This window comes from Poromitra crassiceps, assembly GCF_964638095.1.
Source record: "Poromitra crassiceps genome assembly, chromosome: 2".
In the NCBI taxonomy this organism is placed as follows: domain Eukaryota; kingdom Metazoa; phylum Chordata; class Actinopteri; order Beryciformes; family Melamphaidae; genus Poromitra; species Poromitra crassiceps.
The window spans coordinates 110437672-110458576 of NC_139624.1; the positions used below are offsets into that span (position 1 = coordinate 110437672).

Genomic DNA, 20905 nt, shown 5'->3' on the forward strand with positions numbered 1-20905 from the left:
ATTTGTGAAGGAAGAGTGAAATCGAAAGTTTTGACTTCCATCTACAGCCTTTGCTAACAAACGTTTCCTCTGCTCCGAAGTCGAGTGCGAGGGGAAAACAGTCGCTTTGTGTGCCGACTCCAAGTAAGCCGGTGTCGGTGTGGAGTTGGCAGGCGCGAGGTGGATCCAGCTAGCCAGCGAGCTAACGTCACAGCTAGCTAACCCCAACACAAAGGACGGCTCTGCCTGTGTGTGTTAGCCAGCGAGCTAACGTCCCAGCTAAAGGACGGTTCTGCCTGTGTGTGTTTGTCATATCCATCCTGAATCACTCCATTGAATGAGGACTGGTCTTCTCTTACAGGTAGTTGATGTGCTGTCTGTTTCTGCTCCTGTCACTCGGCTCTGTTCTGTCTTGTGGCTGCTTCAATCTTTGGCTAACTAATAACTGTTAGCTGAGCTCGCTGCCAGGCTATCGTTAGCTTGGAGCTAGTTTGTTAGCTATTTTGTAGTCTGCTATTGAGTTGAGATAATCGTCTTGATCTTTCCTCTCTTGACTCCTTACCTCCTCCACTCTTCAGTGTGTTGGACAACTTACTTTATTGGTGTGGTTGGACATTTCACTGGTTCTGTGCAGAGACAGCAACAGTCCTGTCTTGAGTCGAAACCAGTGAATGAGCATTGAGGCATAATGTTTGTGTCATTGCCAGCACTTTATTTTGGGATTGTCGACGTCAGTGTCAGTGTGTCAATAAGGAACATTGATAGTATAAGGAACCAAATGCTCAGTGATCAGCCATTGGGTGTTGAGAGGAGGGAACTGCTCTGTCTACTTTTGCCCCTCCTGTAAATTGTATTGTATTTGTTTCTTAACATGCCTTATGGGGGCGATATTCAGCCACTTTCTTACCTTAAAATCGAATAAAATTAATATTGCTCAGTTTGGGAACTGGAGAAGTGGGTCGTGTCCCTGGCACAAGAGAGAGGATACTGTATCAGGGCCAGTTCGATGTATTGAATCCTTGCCACAGGTTGTTGAGCAGGGTTAATAAGTGCTTATCAGCTGAACGGATCTGTACTGGCAAGTGGCAAGGAAAGACGCTTGACTTGGCCATGTGATCAGCTGCAACCAGAGCCTTTTAATAGAAGAGTTGCAACATCTCCATTCACTCCAATGGACCAGTTTTTTTTTAGCTCACAAAAGTTCCCAGAAGTAAGGTTCTGGATTAAGCAGTGCTGTTGAGTTGCAGCAAAATGGACTGTTTGTCATGTACTTTGAAAGGTTCAGACGTGAGAATCAAATTGTATATTATCAGCTTCATTTTATGCATTCAAACATAGTGCGAGCCCCCCTTCCTGGCTATTCATTGGCTACATGTCACGCATTTTGAACCTCCGCTGGTGCCACTCTCTTACTAGATTGCTCTGGCTGCAACCCTTCCCATTTTTGTTTGCATACATAGCCACTCCTGATCGTCAGTCTAGTGTGAAGATAAAAGATTACACCTACCAATATGTTTTTTTTTCTTTTTTCTAAAAAGAAACCAAGAAGCTCCTGTTTGCACTGTTGATCACAATTTTGACTTTGAGCTTGACTGGCACCACATTTCTTAGGATGTAATGTTTACTGACTGCCCAACAGTCCGTTGCATGACAGCTGTCTGACATGTCCAATCAAAAATGTGAGATTAAATTAGAGCAGATGGGCTGGTGGGCAGCGACTCCCAGGCTGACTGCTGGGAGAGCAGATGGATAATGTAGCTGCTTCTTGTCCAGTTCCTCCGCACAGGCAGGAAGACGCTGTAATGTGTGGAGAGAGTGAGATAAATGGGTAGTGAAGAGAGAGAGATGAAAGAGGTGGGGGAAGGCTTGGATTTGTTGTTAGATTTCCCCCAGTGAACAAAAGACTTGTCAGCTGAGTCAGGGGATTCCCATCGCTTGCACTTTTGAAATGTTTTCTGAATCAAAAGAAAAAAGGCACATTTACGCTTCAAAAGTCATAAAAGCAGTCCACGTTTGGGAAGATTATCCTGCTAAACACAAATTACCACTCCCATAAACTTTAATTAGCCACAGACCTTATTTCATGCATCTAACCCATTCTAAAAGTCCGTTCACTTTTCCCTCACCAACCAAAGTGCTACTTCTGGACTCATTCCTGCAGTACTCTATTATTATGTTTATGCATGATGACAGAAATGAGAGTTGAATAGAAAGTGTAATTATGACTGAGTCTCACTGTACAGTATCTTTATGACTGAGTCTGAGTCACTGTACAGTATCTTTATGTCTGAGTCACTGTACAGTATCTTTATGACTGAGTCTGAGTCACTGTACAGTATCTTTATGTCTGAGTCACTGTACAGTATCTTTATGACTGAGTCTGAGTCACTGTACAGTATCTTTATGTCTGAGTCACTGTACAGTATCTTTATGACTGAGTCTGAGTCACTGTACAGTATCTTTATGACTGAGTCTGAGTCACTGTACAGTATCTTTATGTCTGAGTCACTGTACAGTATCTTTATGACTGAGTCTGAGTCACTGTACAGTAGGGCTGTGCCGATTCACTTATCTCCCGATTCGATACTATCACGATACTTGGGTGCCGATTCGATATATATTGCGATTCTTAAGTATTGCGATTCTACGATTATTGCGATTCGATATTACGATTTATTGCGATTTTTGTTTCTTTTTTTCTTTTCTTTTTTCAGTTTGTTTGCTTTTTACACTAGATTAGAACATGGGAAAAGTTGAATCATACACTAGAGACTGTAGGCTATATTATATATCATGAGTAGGGCTGGGCGATATAGTTAAAAACAGGGGCGGACTGGGATCATAATTCAGGCCGGGCATTAGATACCAAGCAGGCCAGGCCGATATGGGCCGACGTTTGAAGCCCAAAGATGCACCCACTTTAACCCTGAAGTGTAATTATTACTTCAGACTAACTAATAAAGTAATAAAACCACTAGTAAACCAGTAGGCGGCGCCTGGCCTGCTGTTCAGTGAGTGGCCTGACTGCGGGCACAAAAAAAAAAAAAAAATTTTTTTTTTTTTTTTTTTTTTTTTGCTTTTGCGATTATCGATTCTGGAATAAAAGATCGATTCAAAAAATCGTGACATTAAAAATCGCGATACTTAGGTGAATCGATTTTTTCTCCCACCCCTACTGTACAGTATCTTTATGTCTGAGTCACTGTACTACAGTATCTTTATGTCTGAGTCACTGTACAGTATCTTTATGTCTGAGTCACTGTACAGTATCTTTATGTCACTGTACAGTATCTTTATGTCTGAGTCACTGTACAGTATCTTTATGACTGAGTCACTGTACAGTATCTTTATGACTGAGTCTTGAGTCACTGTACAGTATCTTTATGACTGAGTCTGAGTCACTGTACAGTATCTTTATGACTGAGTCTGAGTCACTGTACAGTATCTTTATGTCTGAGTCACTGTACAGTATCTTTATGACTGAGTCTGAGTCACTGTACAGTATCTTTATGACTGAGTCTGAGTCACTGTACAGTATCTTTATGTCTGAGTCACTGTACAGTATCTTTATGTCTGAGTCACTGTACAGTATCTTTATGACTGAGTCACTGTACAGTATCTTTATGTCTGAGTCACTGTACAGTATCTTTATGTCTGAGTCACTGTACAGTATCTTTATGTCTGAGTCACTGTACAGTATCTTTATGACTGAGTCACTGTACAGTATCTTTATGACTGAGTCACTGTGCAGTATCTTTATGTCTGAGTCACTGTACAGTATCTTTATGTCTGAGTCACTGTACAGTATCTTTATGTCTGAGTCACTGTACAGTATCTTTATGTCTGAGTCACTGTACAGTATCTTTATGTCTGAGTCACTGTACAGTATCTTTATGTCTGAGTCACTGTACAGTATCTTTATGTCTGAGTCTGAGTCACTGTACAGTATCTTTATGTCTGAGTCTGAGTCACTGTACAGTATCTTTATGACTGAGTCACTGTACAGTATCTTTATGACTGAGTCACTGTACAGTATCTTTATGTCTGAGTCACTGTACAGTATCTTTATGTCTGAGTCACTGTACAGTATCTTTATGTCTGAGTCACTGTACAGTATCTTTATGACTGAGTCTGAGTCACTGTACAGTATCTTTATGACTGAGTCACTGTACAGTATCTTTATGACAGTCACTGTACAGTATCTTTATGTCTGAGTCACTGTACAGTATCTTTATGTCTGAGTCACTGTACAGTATCTTTATGACTGAGTCACTGTACAGTATCTTTATGACTGAGTCACTGTACAGTATCTTTATGACTGAGTCACTGTACAGTATCTTTATGACTGAGTCTGAGTCACTGTACAGTATCTTTATGACTGAGTCTGAGTCACTGTACAGTATCTTTATGTCTGAGTCACTGTACAGTATCTTTATGTCTGAGTCACTGTACAGTATCTTTATGACTGAGTCTGAGTCACTGTACAGTATCTTTATGACTGAGTCACTGTACAGTATCTTTATGACAGTCACTGTACAGTATCTTTATGACAGTCACTGTACAGTATCTATGACAGTCACTGTACAGTATCTTTATGACTGAGTCTGAGTCACTATACAGTATCTTTATGACTGAGTCTGAGTCACTATACAGTATCTTTATGTCTGAGTCACTGTACAGTATCTTTATGTCTGAGTCACTGTACAGTATATTTATGTCTGAGTCACTGTACAGTATCTTTATGTCTGAGTCACTGTACAGTATCTTTATGACTGAGTCTGAGTCACTGTACAGTATCTTTATGTCTGAGTCACTGTACAGTATCTTTATGTCTGAGTCACTGTACAGTATCTTTATGTCTGAGTCACTGTACAGTATCTTTATGACTGAGTCACTGTACAGTATCTTTATGACAGTCACTGTACAGTATCTTTATGACTGAGTCACTGTACAGTATCTTTATGTCTGAGTCACTGTACAGTATTTTTATGACAGTCACTGTACAGTATCTTTATGACTGAGTCACTGTACAGTATCTTTATGTCTGAGTCACTGTACAGTATCTTTGACAGTCTGAGTCACTGTACAGTATCTTTATGTCTGAGTCACTGTACAGTATCTTTATGACTGAGTCACTGTACAGTATCTTTATGACAGTCTGAGTCACTGTACAGTATCTTTATGACTGAGTCACTGTACAGTATCTTTATGTCTGAGTCACTGTACAGTATCTTTATGTCTGAGTCACTGTACAGTATCTTTATGTCTGAGTCTGAGTCACTGTACAGTATCTTTATGTCTGAGTCTGAGTCACTGTACAGTATCTTTATGTCTGAGTCTGAGTCACTGTACAGTATCTTTATGTCTGAGTCTTGAGTCACTGTACAGTATCTTTATGTCTGAGTCTGAGTCACTGTACAGTATCTTTATGTCTGAGTCTGAGTCACTGTACAGTATCTTTATGTCTGAGTCACTGTACAGTATCTTTATGTCTGAGTCTGAGTCACTGTACAGTATCTTTATGTCTGAGTCACTGTACAGTATCTTTATGTCTGAGTCTGAGTCACTGTACAGTATCTTTATGCCTGAGTCACTGTACAGTATCTTTATGTCTGAGTCACTGTACAGTATCTTTGTCTGAGTCACTGTACAGTATCTTTATGTCTGAGTCACTGTACAGTATCTTTGTCTGAGTCTGAGTCACTGTACAGTATCTTTATGACAGTCTGAGTCACTGTACAGTATCTTTATGACAGTCTGAGTCACTGTACAGTATCTTTATGACAGTCTGAGTCACTATACAGTATCTTTCAGCACGGTACAAAATAAGCTGTAGGGCCCCTAGGCAGCTGTGTGTGCTTTGCAGGCTTGTATACTCTCTTTACAGTTGGGAAAAATACATGTAATTACAGTAAGTGGTGCTTCATAACTTGCTCATTGGACCTGTTCAAAGCTCATGTATTCCTGCAAAGTCTTGCATGGAAAACTATTTTAATTTCCAGGACCTGAAAAATGTGGGAGTTTTACACAAAGTCTGGATTATGTTGGAGAAATACTGCTGCTTGATCCATTTGTAATTTCACAAACAACGTAATGTGAAACTGCTTTTCATCTGCCCCATTGACGTTCTCCTTGTGCTTTATGCACAGTGCACACGTCGTTAAGCATCAAACTGGTATGTCTATGTTTTGCTAGTTTAACTTTGCATATCTTGACGCAATTTTTGCCCCCACAGTCTAACAAATGGGGACATTTTCCAAATTTTCGGGGCACTTTTTTTTAAATTAGTGCATAAAGTTGCTGTTTTTAATGTGAAATGAGCCCAGATTAAAATACATACAGACAGTACAGTAATCATGTTCCAAAGATAAGTGTGTTGCATCTGTGAGACAAAGCAGAAACCGTAATAACTTTTTAAAGGCCTTTATTTACCTCTTTAGATAAATTGAACACAGTCTCTCATATAACACATCTTTTAGAAACTGTAGTAGGGTCTATATTAACAGGGATGCAAACTCAAGGTGAAAGGTGACAAAACACACACACATACTAGGACAAAACCACCCAGACATTTTTGTTTTTGTCGAGCCACACTGCTAGTTATGGTAGCCACAGGCAAAGCCAAAGTGAGCACCCAAGGCGAGCTGCCTCTACTTAGGCTGTTTTTGGGCCAGCGATAGCGCCGCCCCGTAGAGCCTACATGTCCACTCTATCTGCGTGCCCATCTGGTCATCTCCCAGCCCCTCTGCTGGGAGAGTCTGGCAAGCGAGACTATCTGCACGCCAATCTGAGGAAGCCTGAGCCTTTGGGTGGCACGCTGCGGTATAGCCAAGGAAATGCAGGAAACGTGACTCCTTCCAGAGCACTTTGCAAACTGTTTGCAAACATTACTCACCAGTTTGACGTTTTCTGTTCCAAAATAATCCAGGTTGTAACGTACCTATCCAACACCGCATCGCGCCGCCTCAGCTGTTGCCAAATAATTTGCAAAGAACCAACACTAATCCGCCATTTTGGACAGACTAGGCGACACAGTCAATGCCTCCGGCTCATCCGGCTAATATTTTTCAGGCCAAAAATGGCAGCAGTGCTGATTCCATAACCCAGAGTGCCTTGCGCCAAGAAAGACAAGCAGTCGGTAATCTGGGTGCGGGGGGGTAGTTACGTTTACTAAAGTGAATGTTTTCTAATACATAATTACATCAATCACCTACAAACTTTTCAAACAGATTTGATTGCATGATGTTTTCTTTGTTGTGTTTGTGAGGGCCATATTTTCTAGTATTCAATATTTTCTTTGAATTTTTTACCCCTAAAATAACATTTTACATCAGTAATGTAGCTACAACACTGATCAGAATCAGATCCAATTGTATATAGGCTATCTATAAATCTATATATAGATATATTATACATTATAAGATATCAAATTAGATCATACAATACAATTAAGAGAATATATGATAATGATATTTAGGTGATTGATTAAAAGACAAACATTGGGCTAAACGGCTAAATAGCCTATTTATTTTTGGCGTAAAAAATATCTTAAAATCAAATACGTAGGCTATTTGATTTTAAGGTGTAGCCTACACCAACGCACACATCATCCTGCAATGAAATATATTAGACAAGTATCCTTCATACTTTTGCCACTAACGGCTATAGCGAACAGTCTTGTCAATGCTTTTCCGCGCTGGCCCTATGCTAGGTTTCGACCTAGCCTTGTTTTACTGTAGTAGCAGTGCGACTGGATTTAAAAGGCAGCTGGCTTGTATACGGTTTTGCAATGCAAACAAACACTACAGTAGGGGTGTCAAAAATAATCGATTATAAGATGCATCGCGATGCGGACGTGCACGATTCTGCATCGATTCACAAATGTCAAAAATCGATTATTATTATTTTCTTAATAATCAAATAAAATATAATGGAAGTACATGCAGTTGTTTATTTTAATTATGGATCATAATACAATGCAATTCCAAATGCCAAACAGTGAGAAAAAAGAAAGTGAGAAAAAATAAATCATGTATTGGGGGAAAAAAGTGAGGCATCGATTATCGATGCATCGAGATGCATCGATAATCGTTATCGAATCGTAGCCCTCTGAATCGTGAGGCCAGTGAAGATTCACAGCCCTACACTACAGTGGCTCATTTGACCACAGTTGTTTACGTTACTACTAACCAATGATGCAAAAACATGTTATATATTTTGAAACGCTTACTTCACCCCAAAACCCACATTTAGGCTAACATTACCGTTAGCTCCCAAACATCTAGTAGCCTAGTGCCAACTTGCTACCATGAACAGATCAAAGAATAATTTAAAAGTCTCCAGCATAGCCTCAATGTTAACGTTACTACTTACCATAAGCAAATCGATGATGTTTGCTTGCTTGATAATGCAGAGCTGAATCCTTTTTGCATGGCCTTATGAAATGTGGTCACAGTCTGTTTGATAAATGTGGCGGAGCCTTGATTCCACCCTCCTGATTGGCTGCAGGCGGAGCCTTGATTCCCCCCTCCTGATTGGCTGCAGGCGGATCATGGTGCTGACTGGGAAGCGCTCAGAGAAGGGGCCCGGCTGCTGGAAGAGGAGAGTGAAGTCTGAGTACATGAGACTCCGCCAGCTGAAACGCTTCAGACGGGCCGACGAAGTCAAGGTTTGTTCACCCACATGGGCCGCCACACCGCGCAAATGTTTAGAGGAAGGGGCCCAGGCCAAGCGAAAAGTACACTTTTAATATCCAAAATTCAAACCAATACAAGGAGGGACATGCCCCCACTACTCCTAGTGAGTGACAGGATGAGTGATTGACGGGTTGGAGCCACACCTCCTGCCTCAGACTTCTTCCTCATTGGTCAGATGAGTTTCCACAGATTTTAGTTTGAAATGAGAACAGCAGAGGAACAGGACTCACTGTTTCTGAGATTCTGACATTGTCCTGCTCATCTTTGGCCACCAAATCCACTGATTTATTTATGTTTATCACTTCTACATTTATCTTACTATACATTCAAGGAGTGAAATTAAGAGCATCCACTGCTGCTGTGGCTGGTAAGATTGTCTACTACCAGCCACTTAGGCGGGTAACAAAACATCATCTGGATGTCTGGTTTCATTACAGGGCTCCAGAATGCACCCATTTAGGTGCCAGCGTTTTTCAGTTAGACAAGAACGGTGCCGGTCAACGGTCAAAATTCTGGTCACATATTAGATCTGTTTATTGAGCTTAAAAACAACTACCGTAAATTCCGGACTATAAGGCGCACCGGTGTATAAGCCGCACCTGCAAAGTTGACTGTTTTTTACATATATAAGCCGCACCGGACTATAAGCCGCGGGTGTTTTGATGTTTAATTACCATATGTAAGGGTTCGTGCACAGAGGGGATTGTCGGGAAAGAGATGGCTGTTTGGGGAAGCTCCCATTTATTAACATTTCAACAAAACAAGTTGCATATTTGCATAACGTATTCAAGTGTTACCATTTAGTGCAATAGTAGCTACAGAACATGTACTGTGCTGTGTAAATTTAGGGGTCCTTGGCATGAAAAAGGTTGAAAACCACTGATCTACATTATAGCCTACAGTAGTACCATAACAAAAAACAAAGCTTACAGCGCTTGACGAGGCAATATCAATGGCTAAATTAAATGTGTTTTTTTTAAAGTGCAAAATAAAGTGCCTGTAACACGACAGTAAGCGCGTAAGCCTAAAGTTGCAGTAACACGGCTGCTTAAAATATACGGTAATCAGCCTACCAGAAAAGTCATTAATCCTCGTCTTCATCTTTTAGGCTAAGGTGCAGTACACGGCTGTAACCAGAAAAGTCAAGTCATTAATCCTCATCTTCGTCTTCTTCCTGCGTACTAAAACCACCAAAGTCCTCATCTTCAGTGTCGGAAACGAACAGGCTCAGGGTGGCTTCGTCAGCCACTCTCCTCTCTCCTTCGTTGTCGCTCTCAAAACCAACGAACTCCTCTTCGTCACTGTCGGAATCGAACAGCCTCTGAAGGCCCTCAGCTGTGGCGGCGTCCTCCTCTTCATCACGCAGCAGTCCAGCCTTTCGGAACCCGTTGGTGATCGTGGATGTTTTGACACTCCTCCACGCTGTCAGGATCCACTGGCAAACTTGAGCCTTCAGTCGGATCTGAACGGCACCTCGGCCGTCTGCTCTCTGTGTCAACACCCTGATGCCAAGGTTACGTGCTGCTGCTCGATTTCCTTCTTTCCTTCTTCTTCTCGCCGCCATCGTCGTAACACAGCCAGTTCTCCATCTTTTGAAGCATGATGTTAGATTACAACGAGCTAGTTGTGTGGCTTAGCCTTCCAAAATGATGCCGTTAGTTTTTTAGAATGTAATACATAGAATTGGGAATGTTACATTCAATTTCATTCAGACTGTCTTTCAGGCTCAATCGCTGCCATTTTCCCCCCGGAGCGAGGGAGGAGGGAGGGTGTTTTACTGTAGTGGCTGAGAGAGAGTAGTGGCACAGTGCTCCAATCAGGTCGCGAGGCACATTTTTTGCAACATCATCCAATCAGGGTCTCGCTCTCGTAATGTCTGTCTTGCTCTCGTTCTGCCTCATACCAACATCCATAGATTTTGGAGGTTCCCGAGTGGCCGTTTGCTGAAAAAATCCATAGATAAGCCGCACCGTTATATAAGCCGCAGGGGCCAAAAAAGGCCAAAAAACTGGAAAAAAGCCGCGGCTTATAGTCCGGAATTTACGGTAGTGTATTAATTATCGTTGCTTCACTTAATATCGATGCACGTTTACGCAAATCGACGCAATTATGTAGTCGATAACGTGCATTGGGACAGCCTTACAACCCTGATTACCACTTTTATCTATCACATACTAGTGCAGTGCCCGTTCCCCCATGCCCACCCCATGGGCGATTCCCCCCCGCACACACACGGCACTCTGTCAGGTCCCCCTAAGCGCAAGTTTGAAGTCGATCCGACAAACGGTTCTCGAGATACGCGAAGGACAGACATACAGACAGTCCTGGAATAAGTCCAAATTGCATGAAATGCGGCACCGCACTCCATCGGGGTCCGAGCAGCGCACTCCTCAAGTTTGAAGTCGCAATCGGACAAATGTTTCTCGAGATAAACTGCTTTTTATGTTGCCAGCAGGTGGCACTATGTCAAATTGCAAGAAATTCAGCGCCGCACTACGTTGAGTTCCCAGCAGCACACATACCAAGTTTTAAGTCGATCAGAAGAATGGCTATCGAGATATACCGCTTTTTGTGTTGCCAGTAGGTGGCGCTATGCCAAATTACACAGAATTCAGCTTCCTGCACTCTGTTGAGTCCCCCTAAGCTCACTCCCTAAGTTTGAAGTCGATTAGATGAATGGCTATCGAGATAGACCGCTTTTTGTGTTAACAGTAGGCTTGTCACGATACTAGAATTTCAACTTCGATACCGATACCCAGGAAAATGTCGATACTCGATACCATTTTCGATACCACGGGGAAAAAATGACAGCACATTAAGTCTCTTTTTTTTTATTGAACAGTATTTTAACTGTAAACTGGAACTGGAACTGTATTTTTTTATTGTCTTAAGTAGTGGGGGGACAAACTTTTAAATGTTTTAAGTTGTCTGAGGTAGTGCAAAAAACAAAGAAAAAAAACAACCCCCTTACTGTACCATCCATGACAATATTTTTAACTTCTCTGAGGTAGTGCAAAAACTTCTTACTGTACCATACCATCAATGACAATATTTTTTGGTCTGAGGTAGTGCAAAAAAACAAAAACAAAAGTAAGGTTTCCCTGACAGCTGATCCATGATCGTTTGTTTTATTGTATGTATAGTGCAGGGATTTCAGTATCCATGAAATAATTCCATGAAGGAAGGCCAAACCTGGGATTCAGCTGTTGAAGAAGTTGTTTGAACCCAGGTTTCTCCACTGTCTAAATGGGGACCTGATCCACAAATACTCCGCTACAGCTCTGTTTAATGTCTTTGCTTCTCGCGATTTTGGATCATATTGTCTTTGGTGTTCAAACACTGCTGAGGTAGGCTGAGTGTGTCTGGGTACTCCTCCTGGTGCAGCAGCACTTGCAGCCTGTCGACTGTCCTCTGCTTCAGTCTGGAACTGTAAGAGAAACATCACACTTATCAGACGCAAATAATTTCATATCTTGTTAAATTATCTTATCTGTCTTGTTAAAGTTGATTACTCCGGCATGCATGCTAACGTTCGCAGATAGGCTGTTGAATTTAACTAGCTGGCAGAAAAGTGACAGAATTACTGGCGGATATAACGTTAGATTTGCGTGGGCTTTTGAACCTAATAAGAGAGGGTTGAGGAGACTGGAGAGAGTTGAGAGAGAAATAGAGCAGCAGCAGCAGTAGCAGGCCCATGTAACGTAACGTTATGTTTTGGACTAGCTTAGCGGCTAATGTGGCTAACGGCTAACGTTAATGCCGGAGTAATGTTACGTTAATGTTGGTGATGTAATTCAAATGGTTCAATGACGTTGAAACGGGAGCTTACCTCTCGAAATTCCTTATAGAGATTGGGGTGTCGGTCTTTAAGGTGTCTCGCCAAGTTTGATGTGCTACTGTGCTTGGTCTCGACAAATTTGTAGCAGTGTTTACATGTCGGCTTATCGATATCCTTCGCCTTTCCTTGTTCATCTGCTTCGTAGGCAAAATACTTCCAAACAGCACTTCTGCTCTTTGCCCTGTCGACCAAAACCGGTCGCGGAGGCTCTGCTGCGACAGTCGCCTTCCTGGCACAAGGCTCTTTCTCCTTCTTGTAGCTAGTAGCAGCGTAACGTTAAACAAGCCGGCCATGTTGTGAGCATGTTTGTGAGTGAGGACAGAGCAGGGAGGAGGGGCGGGGGCTGTGCTTCACCGCAGCAGAGAGAAGGTTGTGTGGAGGAGGAGGAGGCTGCCTGTTGGTATCGATAAACTCGATACTGTAGAAAATGAGTATCGTATCCGTTTAAAATGTTTAGTATCGAGTAAGTACCGAAGTATCGATATTTTTGACAAGCCTAGTTGACAGTAGGTGGCGCTATGCCAAATTACACAGAATTCAGCTCTCTGCACTCCGTTGAGTCCCCCTAAGCGCACTCCCCGAGTTTGAAGTTTGAAGTCGATCAGATGAATGGCTATGGAGATTAAGTGCTTTTTGTCTTGCCAGTAGGTGGCGCTATGCCACATTGCACATAATTCAGCTCCCTGCACCTCCTTGAGTCCCCCTAAGAGCACTCCTCGAGTTTGAAGTCGATCGGACGAACGGTTCCCAAGATAAACCACTTTTTGTGTGGCCAATAGGTGGCGCTGTGCCGAATTACACGAAATTCGGCACTGCACTGTGTCGAGTTCCCCTCAGCACACTCCCCAAAGTTGAAGTCAACTGACGAATGGTTCTTGAGATAAACCATATTTTCTATGTTGCCAGTAGGTGGCGCTCTGCCGAATTGCACAAAAACAGGGCACTGCACTGTACAATAGGGCACACTCCCAAAGTTTGAAGGCGATCCGACCAACGGTTCTCGATGGCATGCAGCAGATGATGCTCATCCATAAGCAGTGGTGGAAATGGCCAGGTTTTACTCTGGTAACCCTACTTACACAGGATGCGGGTTCCCGGAAGTGGTGTTGCCCTAGAGCAGAGGTTCTCAAATGTTTTTCAGCCAAGGACCCCTTATAACAGGGGTGCCCACACTTTTTCAGCTTGGGAGCTACTTTTAAAATGACCAAGTCAAAGTGATCTACCAAACATATTTATTTATATATATATACACTGAGTATACAGTGGGAAAACAGTGGAAACAGTGGAAAAACAGTGGAAACAGTGGAAAAACAGTAAAAAAATAAAAATAAAATAAAATTCTTACCCTCAATGCCATGCGATCGACCACACTACCTTCGCGATCGACCGGTCGATCGCGATCGACGTATTGGGCACCCCTGCCTTATAAGATAACACCCCTACCCCCCCCCCCCCCCCCCCCCCCCCCCAATTCAATCTCAAGGTATCGATGTTGACTTAGTTAACGACCCAGTTTACTCAACGACTGTACTCACAGCAGTGTTGACACTTCAGCCAGGGCTTGAAGGAGCACACGCTTGATTGAACACAAATGTATTAATATCGAACGTGTTTCGCGTCCGAATCGCACGGAAACAGGGCACTGCACTCCGTCGGGTCGCCATCAGCGCACCCCCCGAGTTTCCAGAGGTCCCCCTAAGCGCAAGTTTGAAGTCGATCCGACAAACGGTTCTCGAGATACACGAAGGACAGACAGAGAGAGAGACAGACGCTCCCGCAATTATACTGTAGAGAGATGGTGGCTCCTTAATGTGGCAGTAAAAAAAACTTTTTACTTTTTTGGTTAGTAGTGTCCCAAAATTTCACTGTCACTATTTTACCAACCAGTAGAGCAGACAAACCCTGCAGCAACCAGTCAAATGCTGCTGCCACATTTTGGCTGCTGGTAAGCTTGTCCACTTATACAGTTTCTTTGACTCCTTCCAGAGCATGTTCAACACCAACCGACAGAAAATCCTGGAGCGGACAGACATCTTAAACCAGGAGTGGAAGACCAGGCGAATCCAGCCGGTTCACATCATGACGTCTGTCGGCTCGTTAAGAGGGACCAGAGAGGTTAGTGGATTCTGCATCTTATAATAAATATTCTCAAGCAATAACGTTGTGCAAATTAAGATTGCAATATAGGCTGGTTCCACATATTCAAAACACACATTGCTCATCTCCTTCGTAAAGTCAACTTCGGAATCAATGTCCAACACAGATCTCGAAACAGTTTTACACACAGTATTTCCAAGAAACTTGTAACTCAACTTATACTTCCTATGCTTGATTACTGCGATGTTGTTTATCAGAATGCATCTAAATCTGACCTTGCTCCACTTAACACTGCATTTAATAGAATTTGTAGATTTGTACTTGGATGTCCTTTTCGCACTCATCAGATTGTATTATGTATGATGCGCTCAGTTTCCTACCTCTAGACATAAGAAGACATTATCATTGGCTGCAACTCGTTTTTAAATGTGTTCATCTCAATTATCCATCTTATTTAAAGCAAACTTGTACCTTTTACTTCAAATTAGGCATTCTGCTCAGCGTTATTTTTCTGTTCCTCATGTATATAAAACAATTGGCAAACGATCGTTTATGTTTAAAGTAGGGATGTTCATCAATTATCGAAAATCGATAATCGATCGTTAAGGATTGGAATCGATCCTGTGGCATTTGGATCGATTTTTTTAATTATTAAAAAAAAAAAAAAAATTTTTTTTTTTTTTTTTTTTTTTTTTTTGACTAGGTTTGGGTGGAATTCGTTCCTCCTCGCCCCACTCCATTGCACAGCCGACTAACGTGAGGTGGAGCTTCATATAGTCTCTAGTTTTCTGGCTGGGCATGGGCCTTTGTGCCAACAAAACTGTTTTAAACATGAGAAATTCACACCGGCATGCGCCGGGGACAGCAGTGTTGAAGAGGAGACACATTGAAATAAAGAGTTCATTGAGGAGAACACGTTGTCTTTCGTATTTTCTGCCATAGGCATTCATTTTGTTAAAAAAAAAAAAAAAAAAAAAAAAAAAAATGAAAATATTGAAAATTTTCTAAGTATTAATAAAATCGATAATCGATAATTGATCGTTAATTCTCACCGATTATCGATTTTGGAAAATTTTCAAAATGAACATCCCTAGTTTAAAGCCCCAGTTGATTGGAATAACTTACCTGTGGAAATTAGATCCATTTCTTCATTTTGTTTGTTTAAGTTAGCCCTGGCTTCTTACCTTGAAACAGATTGTTCTTGCTATCATTGAAGCTATACTACTGTTGTATCTTGTGATCCATTCACATTACTGCTACCCCGTATTGGCCGTTCTGGCCTTCTTGTGGTTGTATTGTTTTTCATTGATGTGTGTGTGTTTGTCGTTCTTGTCCTGTTTTCCTTTTCTTTTGGCTCTACTTTCTGTCCGTTATATTGATTATTGTACTTTCATCTTGTGATTTATTTTGACACTCCTCTGTGTGTACAGTACGTAGTGTCTGTAATTATGTTGGGACCCCCTCGAAAACGAGATGATAGATCTCAAGGGGTTAATCCTAATAACATTTTTGAAATAAAATAAAATTAAATATGGATCCATCATTAGAAAAGCGTTGCATGGCCAAGTTTTGTTCAGAGTGACACACAACTTTATTTAAATGCTGGTCAAGATCCAAAAGTTTCCAGAGATGATGATGATGATGATGATAAAATGATACACAACAAATGATGGGGGGGGAAACACCTTGGGTTTGAATATTTAATTCGGTGTAAGCAGCTGTAGCTAGCTTCAACGGGTTGTGTTGGAACGAGTAGATACAGGATATGGATCAAACATTGTCGTACAGTGTGGAGAAAATGTTTCTCTTAACTTTGAAGCTGCTCAAGAGGAAATGTAAGGGGGAACTCAGGGTACGAGGGGTTAACTCTTCGTGTTGTGTCTCTTCTGTGCAGTGCACGGTGGATAGCGGTTTCTCTGAGTTCAACAAGCAGGTCATCCCTCTGAAGACTCTGAATGCCGTGGCCTCAGTCCCAGTCATGTACTCCTGGTCTCCGCTGCAGCAGAACTTTATGGTATGCACACACAATAGCTGCATATATGTATTGGAAAAATTAGGGTCGGGCGATATAGCAAAAATACTTATCGCTATCAAATGTTTCATATCAGTCGATATAAGAATTATTGATCCGTTTGAATTCAAATCAAATTTTTTAGAGAAATAAAACCCATATAGTATACTATAGTTAATTTTAGCATACCAGTGCTGTCTGCTCTGTCCGTGGCAGCAGTCAGAGGAGCAGCCAAACTGAGATTTCACTTCTCATGGACGAGAGTAGGATAGTTGACTGACGGGATGGTGGCGGAGGATCGGTGTCAAAGCGAAACAAACGCACAATCGGAAACACACAGTTGGGGGGAAAAGCGCAGTCAGCTAAAACAAGGGTCAATTCGGCCCAGGACCTCGTGTGTCATCTTCGGGGGCAGGCATCCCTGGGTTGTGGCTAGATGGGGTACAGCCACACAAAATCGTGGCAATTGTTATTCCATTTAATTTGTGTTACTTGTTGTATAGTGTCATGACGAAAGCAAAGATACAACAGGGTGAGATAAAGGATACATCCCCCCAATATTCAAGTAGCCTATAATTCTGCTCCTCACGGGTAGAGATTTCCCCGAAAACCTTGCGGATGTGATGTTCTGCGCGTTCACGAGCCTGCCTCTCATAGTGGCTCCGGCCGGAAATGCAACGAAACTCTTAAGAAAACCTAACCAGGAGATAAGTGTTGGATACTCCTGGAGTATTTAATATAAACTAGATCAGTGATACTCAACCCGAGGCTCTAGAGCAGAGATGGGCATTATGCGGTCCGGGGGCCAGAACCGGCCCTCATGATGTTGCTGCCTGGCCCGGGAGGTCTAAGACAAAGCGCACCATTTCAATTATGAAGCTAGAAAAATCTAATGAGATGACCTAACTTTGCTGTTTGGAGTGATTTTCAATATAATAAATGCTGAAGAATAAGTGCACAGTATGTTTTCTATAATTTAATCTAGTGATAAAATTTGAGATTACAATATTTTTTTGGCACCCCAGGAAAAATAATTGCCCACCCCTGCTCTAAAGCCACATGTGCCTCCTTTATGGGTAGTAGGCTCTTTTAAGTCCTAACTTAAAATAAATAACATTTTTATAAAATGGGAGGAAATTTACTTTTTTTTTGTCAGTGTAGCTCCTGTCCTGGCCCTGGGTAGGGCAAGGTTGAGTACCACTGAACTAGATTTAATAGAATCTGAGGAAATTGATTATAGTACCGGTAGTTATTTTGTTCCTTATTATTTAATTATGATTATGTTTATTGTGCGATAGGAATTAATTGTTGGTGTGCATAGAATCACAGAGAAGATAGATTTTAGTCTACACTCCAGATCAGTGGGTGGCGGTACTGCACCCGAAAGTTGTTTTCCAACCGCCATTAAACCCAAAAGAAGAAGAAGATGCACCAACAAAGAAGAAGGACTTTACGTTCGCTAACTAACTAATGTGTCAGCAACCAACAACAGTCCAGTCAAACGTCCACACAGAAAAAGAAAGAAATATTTATCTAGTGAAGCCCGTTTGGCCCATTTGCCACACAATGACACACCCGCATCAAACAGTTTTCTCTCTCTCTCTCTCTCTCACACTCACTCATTCTCTCTCTCTCCCTCCCTCTCCCTCTCAGTACTGTGGACAGCGGCAGTGCTCCATCTCTCTAACACACATTAAATATAAAAATAGGATAATCCCATGTACTATGGAAAATTTGCACTAGGCTACTACATGCAAAATTACACTATTCTTCAACTTCTTCACATTGTCAGACTTGGGCACGCACGTCCGTCCACTGTCCACACATCTTTTCACGTAGGCTGGCTTAGCCCTACGTTAATATTTGATGATGTGTATGTTATAGGCTATAGCCTACCTTATGCAACCAACAAACAACTGTTACATTTACAATTAGGAGGCACACACTCCGATTTAATGTGCGGCACGCCTCGGCCAGCAGCTCGATATGCAGGCGCACGAGAGAGAGAGATGAGACATGAATCATAGCCTACCTTAAAAAGTATTTTCTGAAACCAAACCAAGCGGATCTATAAGTTATTGTCAATGACGACGATAATTAAAAGCAGACTACAGCTGATTGACACGTGTTGGCCCAACTCGCGTTCAGAACAGACAATAGGCTTTTTTTTTCAATATTTTATTTTTCAAGGTTTCCTGAAACAGAACGGAACAAGACAAGCAAACAAACAGGCTCAGACACAAGGGAGAAAGACAAAAAAAAACATGCCACAATGACACTCAATATTACAGTTTTGTAATATAATATTGTGCTACCAGCTGGATAGGGTGCTTATGTGCTTCTAAGAGATGTTGTGTAAGAGGTCAATGAGGAACTAACCGAGCAAGTCACCTGCTGCCCCTAACCTCGATGCCCTAACCTCATCGAGGTTAGGGGCAGCAGCTGACTTGCTCGGCTAGTTCCTCATTGACCTCTTAGGGTGAAGAGAGGGATTTAGTTGTCCCCAGTGTCAGAAACTGTTGCACAGACGTAGAGAAGTCCAGAGAGGTCTCCGAGCAGCCGAAGATGGCAAGTTCTGCCTCCAGCTGAAGGGTTATTTTGTAGGCCTTAGAGTACCAGTCAAATATTTTTGCCCAGAATCCTGACAGTGAAGGGCAGAACCAGAAGGCATGAGACAGAGTGCCCTCTGACACCTGTCACACAGTGGTGACAGGGAAGATCTTATGCAACTTATGCTTAGAATAGGGAAGACGATCAGCGACTTTGAATTGGATCAGCTGGTGCCTGCTATTAACTGAACAGAGTTGTATCACAGACAGACTCCTACCCCATACAATGTCAGACAAATCAACGGGACAATTAAACGATCAGATGGGGATTTTAAACTGATGGAAGAAAACTAAAGGTGAGAATAGTATTGTAGTTATTTACCTGTAGCCTTCATCTGAAGCACTTGCCACTTCCAGTGATGTGAGCATTATATTCACCATTTAATGTATTTATTGTTTTGGATGACTCTTGCTTTCATCCTTTCCTGCATATTCCCTTTACACGGGACAAGTGACATCCCGTACGGGACGAACCACCTTTGACCCAAATACAGGGTGTCCCGGCTAATACGGGACGGTTGGCAACCCTCCGCTAATTCATCCAGAATCCTTCCCGGCCATGTGAGGCTGATCTGGCCCATTAATTGTCCAGGGTGCCGTTTTCAAGTGACTTATCAGCCAACGTTTTACAGCCACGACAAACAGGCAGCCTGCCTCGGCTCAGTGGTGCAGAGAACCGTGGCGAGAGTTGTGATTCAGTGTTTTTCTGAAGTGTTGCCACAAAAACGAATTCCACACAGCCAGAGCATCCAGAGTTCTTTGTATCGACATTAAACTCTGATGTTCACGTTTGTAATGTTTGGCTCATTTCTGGCTGATTAATAGTGATTTTCTGTCAGCCCTTGGTTTGAAGTGGTCCTGCGTTGCAGTCTGTGTGTGTGTAGGTGCGCTCATTCACGCAGCGTCCCAGGCGGGCGGGGGTGAACATTTAACTAGCACAAGTGAAACACACCACTCTGTCGGGAAACGAGAGGGGAACTTACCAAGCGCCCCCGAAATACAGCTGCCGCTGTATGGAAATGTGCTATATAAATAAAGTTGACTTGACTTGACTTGAAATAAGTGTCCTTTGCGTGACATCATGACTGACCCTAAAAACTCGCGACCTGACCAAAAAAATCTTGATGGCTAGCAGTAAAGCTCACCTTGATGGGCTAGCTTGTTCAGAGAACAGTATAAACCGATAACTTAGTTGACCCCACCTGAATAAATTAACTTTTCGTAGCAAAAAGTCAGTCCAATGCAAATCCACAGTGAAACTATTGAACATTTTATTAAAGGCACAGCTCACCCTAAAATCCAAAATACATATTTTTCCTCTCACCTGTAGTGCTATTTATCCATCTATATCGTAAAGCAGCTAGTGGGAGTTATGTAGTTTGGTCAAAAGAAAATAATTCCTACATTAAACTGCTCACAACAAAGTCTGTGCATTATCTTGAGTACCGGTAACCGGGTCATGATTTCTAGAAACATTGCTGTTGAGTTTTTCAAATGTATTTTGTTGGTGCTTTGAGCACCACAAGTCGAGTGCTATCCAGTTACATTGTATTGGAGAGAAGGCAGCCATCTCTACTGCCAATATCTCCAAAACTCAGGCAACTAACACAAAATGATATAGATGGATATAGCACTGCAGGCGAGAGAAAACATATGTATTTTGGATTTTAGGGTC

The 20905-nt window shown here is 42.1% G+C and overlaps 1 protein-coding gene across 2 annotated transcripts in view; it reads left to right on the forward strand.

The window, feature by feature from the left end:
- Window positions 1-247: 247 nt before the first annotated feature.
- Window positions 248-20905, forward strand: part of ezh2 (enhancer of zeste 2 polycomb repressive complex 2 subunit) — a 55617-nt gene continuing 34959 nt past the window's right edge. For both annotated transcript variants that reach the window (XM_083655375.1, XM_083655374.1), the window contains exons 1-4: window positions 248-340; window positions 8488-8647; window positions 14500-14628; window positions 16505-16624. In XM_083655375.1, coding sequence (XP_083511501.1) covers window positions 8531-8647; window positions 14500-14628; window positions 16505-16624 — 366 coding nt within the window. In that variant the 5' untranslated portion in view covers window positions 248-340; window positions 8488-8530. The remainder of the gene's footprint in view (window positions 341-8487; window positions 8648-14499; window positions 14629-16504; window positions 16625-20905) is intronic.